Genomic DNA, 14070 nt, shown 5'->3' with positions numbered 1-14070 from the left:
AATCGGCTTTAACACCAATGTGTTGTCTTGGCTGCAAATTAAGTTGTGCAACATAGCCTAAATCGCAGTGATGATATGAATGCCATGTGCTACATTAATGTTGTGACATGCATGTGCTTTAAATGGTTTTCCATGTTTCGTTACAATGTTCGAGCATTGAAATATAAATGTATAATAAAGCGTTTTAGGATACATTTCCTATATCCTTGTACAATAGATGAGTCAAATTTAGATTTGTTTTCGTTTTATTATTTTACTAGTTCCCAAGTTGATTTGGGTTTTCCATAGTTATATTTAGTTAATCAAGAGGTCAATCTCAGAACGAGGCTGCTCATCCTATGGAAAGGCCCTTCTTTGGTGCAAAAGGCTATTTGACTAGAAATACATCTAATTTCACATTGTTTAGAAATATACAGGCTACGGAATTGAAATTATTCCGTATTTGTTGTTTGTTTGTTTATAATGAATTGCTTTTTATCTTCCTGATAATGAGAAAAAAAAGGCTCATTTGGGGTAAATCGGAATCCGCGGCGCGTACTGGCTACGACAAAGTAGGATAAAATGCCTTGGCTATTACCCGAATAATTATAGCAGTTTACTACATCTTCTAAAATTTGTACTATGGTAATCGAATATTCGAATATTCAATCGAAAGAATTACCGAATATTCGAATATCAGTTTTGCCATTCATTTGCATCCCTAGTTCATGTACATGTTTAATCGCCAGAATACCAATAATTCATGTACTTGTTTACAGGCCAGAGTGCCAATAGTTCATGCTCATGTATACCAGCTTGTGTGCAAATATTTCATTTTCATGTATACCAGCTGGACTGCCAAAAGCTCATGTACATATAAACCAGCTGGCTGCCAATGGTTTGTGTACATGTAAGTCCACCTGTGTGCAAATAGCTCAAGTACATATGAACCAGCTGGAGCTCATGCACCTGTTTACCAGCCAGAGTGCCAATAGCACATGTACATGTATACCAGCTGTAGTGCCAATAGCTCATGCACATGTATACCAGCTGGAGTGCCAATAGCTCATGCACATGTATACCAGCTGGAGTGCCAATAGCTCATGTACATGTATACCAGCTGGAGCGCCATTAACTCATGTACCTGTTTACCAGCTGGAGCACCAATAGCTCATATACATATATATATATATATATATATATATATATATATATATATATATATATATATATATATATATATATACCAGCTGGAGTGCCAAAAGCTCAAGGTTATGTATACCAGCTGAAGTGCCAATAGCTCATGTACATGTTTACCAGTTGGAGTGCAAGTAGCTCATGTACATGTATTCCCACCAGATCCCACATCTGACGGCCTACATCCGCTTCTGCAGCTGTCAACTGAACGCTGCGGCCCTTCTCCAGAAACTCACAGAAACAAACCCCAAGTTCAATGAAATCCATAAGGTTGGTAGCATCTTCCTACACTGTTAGTTACATTTATCTACCTGAGAGAAATAAGCATGACCATTTTTGTGGTAAAAAACAGAGATGTTAAAAGTGCTGGTGTTTACATTAAGTTAATTGAGGTTTGGTAAAGATCTTGACTGTAGCTTAAAATATTGTCAACCTCTAGTAGTATTGTCAAGGTATAGAAATATTGCTAAGTTATGTTCCTTCCCTAAATGATAAAAATAGACGAGATTCACTTTGCCTTCCAGGGCTCTTGTAGTATAAACCACTTTTTTAATATCTTTATCAATTGTAGATTTAATCAAACAAAATGTTGAAATCCTTAGTAAATTGTTCTTTTCAGAAATGTGTTCAAAATCCAAAAACCAAGGGAATGCCTCTGAGCAGTTTCCTGCTAAAACCTATGCAGAGAATTACCAAGTATCCACTCCTAGTAGAAAAGGTAGGAAAACAGTGAAATAAGTGTTATACTGTATGCTAGTACATTAGTTGGTAGTTCTTTTTTTACCTATATTACTTCTAGTTGCTCGCATCAAGATATCGTATTTGAAATGCATAATAGACTTCAAACAAACAATATGAAGTGATACAACTTAACACTTATAGTTAATAAATAATTTTGTTAAGCAAAATGATGCACCACACACCCACAGACCAGTTCCTTCTACAGAAATCCCAAGAAGGTCACTTTAGTAATCTGTAAATGATGTATTGCAATTCAAGTCCATCATAAATGATAATCTATTTGTCGATGGCAACAATATTTTTGCCGAAGGCCATTTGCTGATACAAAATATTTATTATGGTGAATGTTTATTTATTATTATCGATAATGCAGCACATGCCTGAGGGTCACCTTGACCACTCGCACCTGCTGGAGACCCTGGTATGATATGGCAGGCGATGGATGTATGTCTATGCTTATCCCTCTTAAAGAGAGATGTACGCCTATGGGACATCCAGATCACTCCCACCTGATAGAGACCCTGGAGGGATGCCAGGGGCTTTGTAGCCAAATCCCATAGTCATGGTATTACCAATATGGTGTCTATCTGTTACAGATAATATAGGACATGCCCACGGGTCACCCAGGATCACTTCCTACTGATAGAGGCCCTTGAGGGATGCCAGTGTCATGAGTGTCCATCTGTTACAGATAATGCAGCACACACCTGTGGAACATCCAGACCACTCCAACCTGTTGGAGGCCCTGGAGGGATGCCTGTAGCTTTGTTGCCAAATGCCAGTGTCATGAGTGTCTATCTGTTACAGATAATGCAGCACACACCTGTGGGACATCCAGACCACTCCCACCTGTTGGAGGCCCTGGAGGGATGCCTTTAGCTTTGTTGCCAAATGCCAGTGTCATGAGTATCTATCTGTTACAGATAATGCAGCACACACCTGTGGGACATCCAGACCACTCCCACCTGTTGGAGGCCCTGGAGGGATGCCTGTAGCTTTGTTGCCAAATGTCAGTGTCATGAGTGTCTATCTGTTACAGATAATGCAGCATACGCCTGTGGGACATCCAGACCACTCCCACCTGTTGGAGGCTCTAGAGAAATGCCAGGAGCTGTGTAGCCAGGTGAACGAGGGTGTGAGAGAGAAGGAGAACTCGGACCGCCTTGAGTGGATACAGCAGCGTGTACACTGTGATGGACTGCCGGAGGTGAGTTGTCTTGTAGGAACCTTTACCATAAGATGTTCAACGATGTTCACTTGTAAATATTATTAGAAACAGTTTAGGTTTTTTTATCATAATTTTTTTAACTTATACTATTTTGTTATGTTAAACTTAAGGAAAGGTTTTAAGTACAATCAAAACTCGCTATGTCGACGTCGGATATCCCGACTTTCCGGTTATGTTGACTTTTTTCTCCGGTCCCGAATTAATTCCTTCTTATTCTATATAAAATAAATCTGCTTGTGTTGATTTTTCTATCTCGATTTTTTCGCTATGTCGACCTCCTATTTCAGTCCCATTAATTGAATTTCACACGTTTTACTTGTCCCTTATGTCGAACTGTAGATCGAGTTGTAGGTGCGAAAATTGTCATTAAGGTTTGCTGCATGTCACTAAAATACCGTGCGTGTCAATGTAACAAACTTTCATAATTGGAGGTTAATTGGTTAGTGTGAATAATTAAATTTGTCTGTTTATGTGTTTGATTAAAGAGACATTTATTGATCAAGCTATACATTGAAACCTACAATTTAAATCAACGACATCTTCGTAAAATTGGACATACGTGACAAAGTAATTTCTCTATACTGCATGCAGAAAACAAACGGGCGTAACATATGTGCTTTACCGTTTTCTTAAATATACAAGTGTATGTAATTGTGGTTTAATATTTGATATGTGTTATCCATAAACGTGAATAAAATAAATTTCACACAAAAAAATTTATTTTTGAATCACTTTATTCTTAAATAATACATTTGCTGTTTCAACGACCGTAACAAGACCGTTCAATTCAAGTCGGATGTCGGACATATATCAAACTCGTGTTTTTGGATTGGTGATACATTTTTGTAATTCTGATGTGTCAAATGTTCGTTATCTCGACTTTTTTCCCTATGTCCTGACAAAGTCGACATAACAAGTTTCTACTGTATCTATTAATCAGTTAAATGAACTGATGTTTCCATTAATATTCTAACTTATGTTAACATTTGTAAAAATAAAATTATCACCCCCCCAGAAAATTACTTTCAACTCGGTGACCAACTGCCTTGGCCCACGTAAGCTGCTACACACGGGTGTGGTTTGTAAGACTAAGAGCGGAAAGGAGCTGGCTGCCTTCCTATTTAATGACTTCCTGTTGCTGACCACCTCCAACCGACCCCTGAACAGCGCCACTCACAGCCTGTTTGACCTCACCGGACATGTGCAATACAAGATGTACAAGACGGTATGTATTTGTAATAGAGAAAACATGAATGTGATGTATCTTTTATGAAAATGAACTAATGAAATCATTAACGCTCATAATTTGGGTTTTCTAAGGGACTTGCTCATGTTTTGTATTATTTTTTTATGACGAAAGTAAATGTTTCAAATCATAAGGATTGTTAAAACTAAGATACTGACAACTGGAACCCTTCAACAAATGTTGTTAAAAGCTCAAATATTGTCTTTGAATAATAGTCTTTTGTTATTTTGAATAATGTTAGTAACCTTTTTCAACAGAAGGTTTAAAGGTTAAATGATCCATCAGTATTTGTAAGAGTCCTCATGGGTGGCTGCAGTTTGTTGTCAGTTCGTTTCAAAAGCTCTTTTTATAAGAAAGTGACTTCTAGTGTTTAAATTTTAAGCTTTAAAAGACTTCTGGTTGGCTTTTCTTATTGTCATGATGACTATGCCATTTTCACGATCCCAAAAAATAAATCGTCAAAACAAATATGGTTGATACTGGACTTACCGAAATACGCTAAATTACCGAATTACGACAATAATTACTGAAATACACAAGACAGTTATCGAAATATGCCGTATATACAATTTTTTTTTTTTTTTTTTACTTTAATATATGTTATCAATACTTTACCAACCTCAATTTTTCGGCTACAATTTTGACATTTTTCTGCTGCGTCCTATCTTATATATTAAGGGTTTTTACCCGTTTTTTGTTTTTTTTTGTTTTTTCACCAAATTTTTTGCCTGCGTCCTATCTATGCTAGCATCCTATACATAGTATTATACGGTAATGATGACTATAAAATCTTTAATTTCTACTGAAGCTATGCCACCCTACTTTACAGCCCATATTTCTCAATGAAGTGATGATCAAAGACCCGAACCCAGATGACCCAGACGCATTCACCATCTCACATGTAGATCGTGTGTATAACCTGCGCTGTCACAGCCACACGGACCGAGACAACTGGGTGAAACACCTCCGAACCGCATCCCGACATTACCTAGACACGGAGAGGAAAAAACGAGAGAAAGCTATCAGCTGTATGTACATACATCTTCCCTTAGAAAACCATTTTTATACGCCTGAAGGGTCGTATTATGTTATGGCCTCCATCGTCTGTCCGTCTGTCTGTCCGTCCGTTAGCAATTCCGTGTCCGGGCCATAACTTGGTAACTAATAAAGCGATTTTCAAATAACTTTATACAAATCATCACTACATTAAAAGGATGTGTCGCGCGCATTTTCCAGGTCCATACCTCAAAGACTAGAATCACAATGGGGGTGCGTTAGCAAATCCGTGTCCGGGCCACAACTTGGTCACTAATAAAGTCATTTTCAAATAACTTTATACAAAGCATCATTACATTAAAAGGATGTGTCGCGCGCAATTTCCAGGTCCATACCTCAAAGACTAGAATCACCATGGGGGTGCGTTAGCAAATCCGTATCCGGGCAACAACTTGGTTACTACTAAAGCAATTTTCAAATAACTTTATACAAAGCATCGTTACATTAAAAGGATGTGTCGCACGCAATTTCCAGGTCCATACCTCAAACACTAGAATCACCATTTGGGGGGGGACGTTAGCAATTCCATGTCCAAGCCATAACTGGGTTTCTACTAAAGCAATTTTCAAATAACTTTATACAAATCATCTCTACATTAAAAGGATTTGTCAAGCATGCTTTCCAGGTCCGTACCTCAAAGGCTAATTTCACTGGGGGGCGTTAGCAATTCCGTTATATTGGAAGTTTAAGCCTTTGTTGTAAACACTTCACACCTAGTAAGCAGTATACTAGCATAACCTGAATGTTTATTAAAGACCTCAAGCCGAATCTTCTTCGGGCGTATAATGCTCCGTTTCGCGGTTCTCTTGTTTGGATTGCCTTACTGTTCAAAAGAATATTATAACAGGTTATTGAGGTTAAGTACATTTGTCAGTATACAGGTTACTTAATAGCATTAATGTATTGTTATTAAATATAATATTAATATTGTTTTCTTGTATTTATGTGTTTAAAACAAAAGTCAAGTAATTGTCAGTCTTTGTGTCTGGGTCGGCGTGAGCAGCGTCCAAACACTCTGACCTTGGCCATAACAACAAAAACATTTCAGAAATTCCTATATGGCAAGGCACATAACTCTTGCTTTTATAATTGTTGAGTTATATCCCTTTTTGACAAAAAAAGCAGCAACTGATAATCATAGGTGTTCGCTCCATGCTGCTCTTGTTACATATAGAATTGTATATTTTGTTGTCCATTTAAGCATCTCACGATGGCCTTTTGACATTTTCATGATATAATTAAATCCAATTAAGGTGGTGGATGAATTGCCAGCATCCAGTAAGTTTTGCATTTTGAAGTAATTGTCTCACAATGATATACATTATATGTTCTTATGTTTCAGAGTAACTATTATTCATTATTATAACTATATTATGCTAGGCATATTCCTTACTTTCTGTCTGCTTTTTCCTTGTAAGGCTGTTGATACTAAACCATATTTCTTTATTACTGTCAACATTAGCTCCCAAACATTCCCGGGGAGTCGGGCGCTTACTTGTTATAATCCTTGAGGGAACAAACCTTGCTGGTAGCAAAGATGGTAAGGGTCACTATAGTTACCTTCTGTTGTCATAGCAACCCCTGCCCCTGTGTTGTAGATGATCATTTTTTTATGCAGTAAATCATGGAAGCTGCCCAGTTACCTAGATGATTCATTGTATTTCTGTGTTGTTGCAAGAGTTGTATATAGAGGATTCAATTTCACCATGTCGATGGTCAGGAGAGGAGGGTCTTGTAGCTAGCAACTTCACTTGAGACAGCTGTGTTTGCATGCCTAGAACTGAATACAGGTTGTCTTGTCAAACAAAGCTGAGCTGTTGTTTAAAACATTGACACATCATGGTACTGATTTATTCACTATGACACGTACATGTGCAATAAATGAGTGTTAGTTTATCAAGTGAAGAGTTGTTTTAACTACAGAAAGAAGCCTTCAGCTTTGTTTGTCCCTGTATCTATTTCTCTCTCCAGCGTGTGCTCTGTCACTGTTATGCTGCATGTATGTACCTGTATGTATTCCAACTAGCTCGCATTTACTTCACTCAGTTGCCATATACATGTAACCCACACCACAGCTTGTTACATCCAGGGTCGACCCTCGACGCATAACCCTTCCCTGCTTCATGTCAGTCCCTGTGAGGGGCTGTCACCTGCAGGGTCGGCCTATTGTGTGTAACCCCTCCCAGTTTCACAACATGCTGTGTGAGGGGCTGTCACCTGCAGGGTCGGCCTATTGCGTGTAGCCCCTCCCACCTTCACAACACGCCTTGTGAGAGGCTGGCACCTTCAGGGTCGGCCTATTTTGTGTAACCCCTCCCACCTTCACAACATGCGTTATGAGGGGCTGTCACTTTCACGGCAGACTGCATGTAGTAACGCATGCATGTGTTTATTTCTAGTGCGACATACTCCTGGCATGGGACGACTACTTGTTGTAATTTTAGAGGGCATTGATCTCCAAGCAAAAGATGCACATGGTATGGAATGTAACCCAAATTTAACAAGATGAATTTAAGATATTTCTGTAAGCTTTTGATGTTAGTTGTGTGCATTATTCAACAGTATTGTTTTTTTTAGTTGACTATTTTAAGATATTCAATACATTCAATGGAAAAAGAGAAAAAAAATGTTTGATTATTTAGTTTATTCTGCTAGCTGAGATGAACATAAGAAAGGTCCATTTTAGATTTTGATTGCATTTCTGCTGCATATATCGCATAAGTCAATAAAATTCACGGTGCTTAATTAAAATAACATGTAAGTGACTGATAATAAATATAGAAGCCTTGAAAAATGATTATTCTTTTAGAAATCAATTCATTACATCATGTATTTAACAACTTTTGAAAGACTGTAAAACAAAACCACCGTACAAAATTTGTGTTAATTATGTTAATTAGTATTTGTTGACATGTATGTTTCCCCCACTCCCAGGTAAGAGTGACCCGTACTGTGAGGTGAGTATGGGGTCCCAGGAGCACAAGACAAAGGTGATCAGTCAGACCCTGAACCCTTGCTGGAATGCATCCATGCAGTTCATCATCCGTGATATTGACATGGACGCTCTCTGTATCACAGTCTTCGACAGGGATCTCTTTTCACCCAACGGTTTGTATATTTAATGGTGGTTTTAGAGTTCATATTATCCTTAAAAAAATGGTTTGCCATTAAACCTGCAACAACTTTGTATTTAATTAACACTTATCTAGTTTTGATGAAGATGACTTCCATTTTAAAACTGTAGGCATTATTTAGCTTCATGTTTATGTATCAGGTGCTTGATATTTCTGATCATGAAGAGCTGAAGCTCTGCTATTCTTGTATATGAAAAAGACTACCTGCTTTTGTGTTTTTGTATAATGTGCCTATCTGTTTTGTTCTCATATCATCTAGGACTATAATACCATACACTGTATATTCCAGACTTCCTGGGTCGTACGGAGATACGTGTGAAGGACATTCTGCGGGAGGCTGGGAAGGATGGAAGGCGACCTATCGTGAAGAGGCTCATCCTACATGAGGTGCCAACAGGCGAGGTGGTTGTCAAGCTTGACCTCCACTTGTATGACCAGCTTTAAGGGAATATACACATACAACTTTGTCAGAGGGCTATGTTTGACCAGCCATAAGGCAATATACAAATACAACTTTCCTCAGAGGGCTTTGTATAACCAGCCATAAGGCAATATATACACATACAAGTTTTCTCAGTGGACTATGTTTGACCAGCCATAAGGCAATATACAAATATAACTTTCCTCAGAGGGCTTTGTATAACCAGCCATAAGGCAATATACACATACAAGTTTTCTCAGTGGACTATGTTTGACCAGCCATAAGGCAATATACACATACAAGTTTTCTCAGTGGACTATGTTTGACCAGCCATAGGAGGGAATATATCAAAGCAAGAAAGCAAAATGGTTTTAATTGACATCACATACAGGAGATGGAACTTCTTCCTATTTTTATGACTGTATTCTCCTATTGGGATAGCCATCAAACTCCTTTTGGATGATCTGGGGCCATATTCAATAAGCTTCTTAGTAGAAAAATTGCCATTTTTCTAATTTGAATTTTAAGAGAAGGAATAATGTTTGTACACCAAATATATGAAAATAAGCAAGAAAATGGTCTAAACAATTTATGCCTAAATATATATGAATAAATCTGAAAAAAGTAGCGGGTATTTATAATCATCGATGTCAAAAATTACTAATTTCTCACTAAGATGCTTATTGAATATGGCCCCAGACACCTAGTCCTTAGGGATATTCATACGTTGCTGCTTGGGATACTGTGCAATCTGTTCTTTTAATTATGGATGTATTACCACGGGGCTGCCAGGTTGTTGTTTTTTTTGCAGCAAATATAAAGATTAATCATTAATGTTATTTTTACTTTTTATATTTTCACTGCTCTAATTGATTTTGGGTCTGATGTTGCTTAAAAAAGTAGTGTAGCTTTCACTGTTTGAAATGATGCAATGTTATATTTTAGATGCAATCTTCCAATGAACATCATTTAGATAGGCATTTAATATTCTTTTCATTAATAATTTCTAATATTTTGGCATAGAGGACAGAACATTGTTAACTTTCAGTGTGTGATAGAACTTTATTGCAGTCATAGTCACAAAAAATATATCTTGATGTGATCACTCTGTGAAATAGTGAAATAGTTTTAATCTTACATATAAATGAAACAAAAATCCTCAATGTTATTACAGCAAAACAAAACATATTCCTTGTTGCAGCCAGTTTTAACTTGATGTGACCCTTTGTGGGTTGAAAAGTCTAAAACATTTATCACAGTGTATTCAGAATCTCAGACACTTTAGTTCCATGTAAATCTTTGTCTCTGATTTCATTAGATAATAGCAGTATAATAGGTCTCATGAGTTTAAGATAATTATTCATTACAGAGCATTTAATAGAAACTAAAGGCATTTAAGCGTTTGGCATAATATTTGATACTCTAGGCATTAATTCATGATCTAGGCATAATATATGATACTCTAGGCATTAATTAATGATCTAGGCATTAGGAAATGGGTTTCTTTCATGATCTTGCCAATAAAGCTAAGCCATTTTTTTGTATACTGTATTTCTGTAAATGGAGGTTGGGAGTTTTTGCTGAGTCTGCTGTTGACCTCTTGTTGACCTGGCCACCAGTTTGTCTTTATATGTCTCACAAAATCATATACTAGTATTGCATTATTACTGTAAGTATTACAACTAACATTTTAAGTATTTGATCACAAATTATTGACTGTTTTAATGTTATCAAGATGCAATGTGGTAGACTGTTGGTATTGGTTGCACAGTACTGTTTATTAGTTAATACATGTGAATGATTTCAATGTTGTATTGATATATCATATAACTATTACAGATCTACATGTTCAGTGTACTTTGTATTGTTGGTATTTAAAACAATAACTATGTGATAACGTTAACAATTGTTAGATAATTTAAAATACACTATTGAAATTATTTTGTACAAATGTCTTAACGTTTGATGTCACTCTTGTATAAGTTTTTCCATGGTCAGATACCCACGACTGACCCATAACTCTCCATTGGTCACAAATGAAGTGTAATGGAATGGATCAGTCATGTATGTCCGGCGATGAGTTTTTCGTGCAGACTACCTTTTATCACCAAATTTTGACGGTGTTATACACAAATGGACATTTCACTGTAAATGTTACGGGCTAGCTTTTTATGGATATCAATTAAAACAGGTCTTGTGCAAAATTATGTTGATCTATATATAGAACATTATCTCAATCTATATATAGAACATAATACAATCTTTAGTTATAATATTATGTAGGTCTATATATAGAATATATATTATGTACTTACACCAATATATCTCACTTTATGACTTCCTTTATACGCAGATTAAGTCAGACAGTCACTACCTTCAAACCTTGACATTTCACTTAAAAGAATGCGTGTATGTGGTACCACATTAAGTACCCGGTACTTTCTTATGAAAACATCTCTGTGCATGAATTCCTTTTGGAATTTTGTAAAATAGTGCTTAATGTATGTCAGGACATTGTGCCTCATTGTTACATCCACAGGAGCAATATATCAGACAGTTACACATACTTTACGTTGTACAAGTATTTCCATACGTCTCAACATACAAGTTATTTTACATATGTAATAAGTATTTTTACTCACCCTAAATTACACCCTAGGCAAACAAATACAAATATTTTCATTCATATGTTCATATATTGTTTACTCATTTTCACCGAGGCCCACCTATAAAACAAACTCATATAATTATTTACACCCTTACTACCCATATCACATGCACATATATTGTACACATACATTGTACACATATATGAATTTAAACCAATAATCACATACATCTTATATACATACACAAAGGAATAGATTTATCCAATCCCACATATACATCATACAGAAAAAAATATTTAAATCCATCCCCACATATGTATCATTCTTATATAATTATATTTCACCTATCCCCACATAAACATCATACTCATATAATTATATTTCACCTATCCCCACATAAACATCATACTCATATAATTATATTTCACCCATCCCCACATAAACATCATACTCATATAATTATATTTCACCCATCCCCACATATGTATCATTCTCATATAATTATATTTCACCCATCCCCACATATGTATCATTCTCATATAATTATATTTCACCTATCCCCACATAAACATCATACTCATATAATTATATTTCACCTATCCCCACATAAACATCATACTCATATAATTATATTTCACCCATCCCCACATATACATCATTCTCATATAATTACATTTCACCCATCCCCACATAAACATCATACTCATATAATTATATTTCACCTATCCCCATATATGCATCATACTCATATAATATATTTCACCTATCCCCACATATGCATCATACTCATATAATTATATTTCACCCATCCCACATATACATCATTCTCATGTAATTATTTTTCACCTATCCCCACATATGCATCATACTCATATAATAGATTTCACCTATCCCCACATATGCATCATACTCATTTAATATATTTCACCTATCCCCACATATGCATCATACTCATATAATAGATTTCACCTATCCCCACATATGCATCATACTCATTTAATATATTTCACCTATCCCCACATATGCATCATACTCATATAATTATATTTCACCCATCCCACATATACATCATTCTCATGTAATTATTTTTCACCTATCCCCACATATACATCATATTCTTATTATCATTTTTCACCTATCCCCACATATGCATCATACTCATATAATAGATTTCACCTATCCCCACATATGCATCATACTCATATAATTATTTTTCACATATCTGCACATATACATCATACTCATATAATTATTGTTCACCCATTCCCTCATATCCCCTTGTATATTCAAAATACACATATAATTTATTTTACCTTTCCCCACATAAAAATCATACTTATAATTATTTTCACCCATTCCTATATGTACAACATACACATACAAGTCATAAGTCTTTTCCCATCCCATCACTCTATCCTTGTATACATATGTTCATTCCTTCTTTCTGTCAGCATCACTGTCCACATTATTAAGTCTTGCCTGTGGCATGTTCTAGTCCATGTTGTTAGACTGCGATTTACATGCATTCCATGACTGTTCTAGTTTTTATTTAAACTGCATTTCAATTGCAAATATGTTACTGATGCACAAAATTTGATGAAATTATTTTGAATATCTTTCTTTTTATTTTATTTTCATTGATCCTAGAAGTGTTTTCACTGTATACTAGTGTATATTCATATATTTAACTGGTTTCAAAATACCATGTAGGACATCAAAATAACAAAATTATTTTTACATAGTCAGCTGATGTATTGTATTCAGCTGATATCTTGTATTAGCTGATATCTTGTATTCAGCTGATATCTTGTATTCAGGTGATATCTAGTATTCAGCTGATATCTTGTATTCAGGTGATATCTAGTATTCAGCTGATATCTTGTATTTTGCTAATATCTTCTATTCAACTGATATATTTTAGTCAGCTGATATCTTGTAGTCAGCTGATATCTTGTGGTCAGCTGGTATCTTGTATTCAGCTGATATCTGGTTTTCAGCTGACATCTTGTAGTCAGCTGATTTCTTTTATTTTCTGTTTTAAAAGTACATTCTTTTAATTTCTCTATTATTTTGTTTTTATATGACACATTTTGGTGCTTAATTTATTGCTGGTCTACCCTTTCTATTAAGTTGTCACAAACATATGAAAATAAAATCTTAAGATATGTCTCATGATGTGAAGATATGTCTCCGTATCTTAGTTAAAACTGGACTACACTGACTTTTTCTACAGATAGACGCTGTGTCATAAGTCATTTTATGTTGTATACACGAACATGCAATTAAAACTATAGCCATGTATACAGTCATGTACATTATATCTGTTGATTCAGAAACTAATATTGCAAGAGTTTTGTTTTAGATTAAAATTTTAACGTGAAGTTGACCATGCTTGTTAATTGTACATTTTATGTTGTTATTAATCCGATTACTATCCGTAATGATATTAAATGCCTAAA

At 35.6% G+C, this 14070-nt stretch overlaps 1 protein-coding gene across 6 annotated transcripts in view; it reads left to right on the top strand.

The window, feature by feature from the left end:
• Positions 1-14070, top strand: part of LOC128238368 (intersectin-1-like) — a 50564-nt gene extending 36494 nt beyond the window's left edge. For 4 of the 6 annotated variants that reach the window (XM_052954223.1, XM_052954225.1, XM_052954222.1 and 1 more), the window contains 8 exons: positions 1339-1446; positions 1796-1894; positions 2957-3124; positions 4161-4370; positions 5221-5419; positions 7847-7924; positions 8382-8555; positions 8871-14070. In XM_052954223.1, the coding sequence (XP_052810183.1) occupies positions 1339-1446; positions 1796-1894; positions 2957-3124; positions 4161-4370; positions 5221-5419; positions 7847-7924; positions 8382-8555; positions 8871-9025 (1191 nt within the window). In that variant the 3' untranslated portion in view covers positions 9026-14070. Of the gene's footprint in view, positions 1-1338; positions 1447-1795; positions 1895-2956; positions 3125-4160; positions 4371-5220; positions 5420-6700; positions 6726-6909; positions 6988-7846; positions 7925-8381; positions 8556-8870 lie in introns of those variants that run through there. The other 2 variants (XM_052954221.1, XM_052954224.1) reach the window with 2 other exon arrangements.

This window comes from Mya arenaria, chromosome 6, assembly GCF_026914265.1.
Source record: "Mya arenaria isolate MELC-2E11 chromosome 6, ASM2691426v1".
In the NCBI taxonomy this organism is placed as follows: domain Eukaryota; kingdom Metazoa; phylum Mollusca; class Bivalvia; order Myida; family Myidae; genus Mya; species Mya arenaria.
This window is presented reverse-complemented; position numbering and strand designations above follow the sequence as displayed.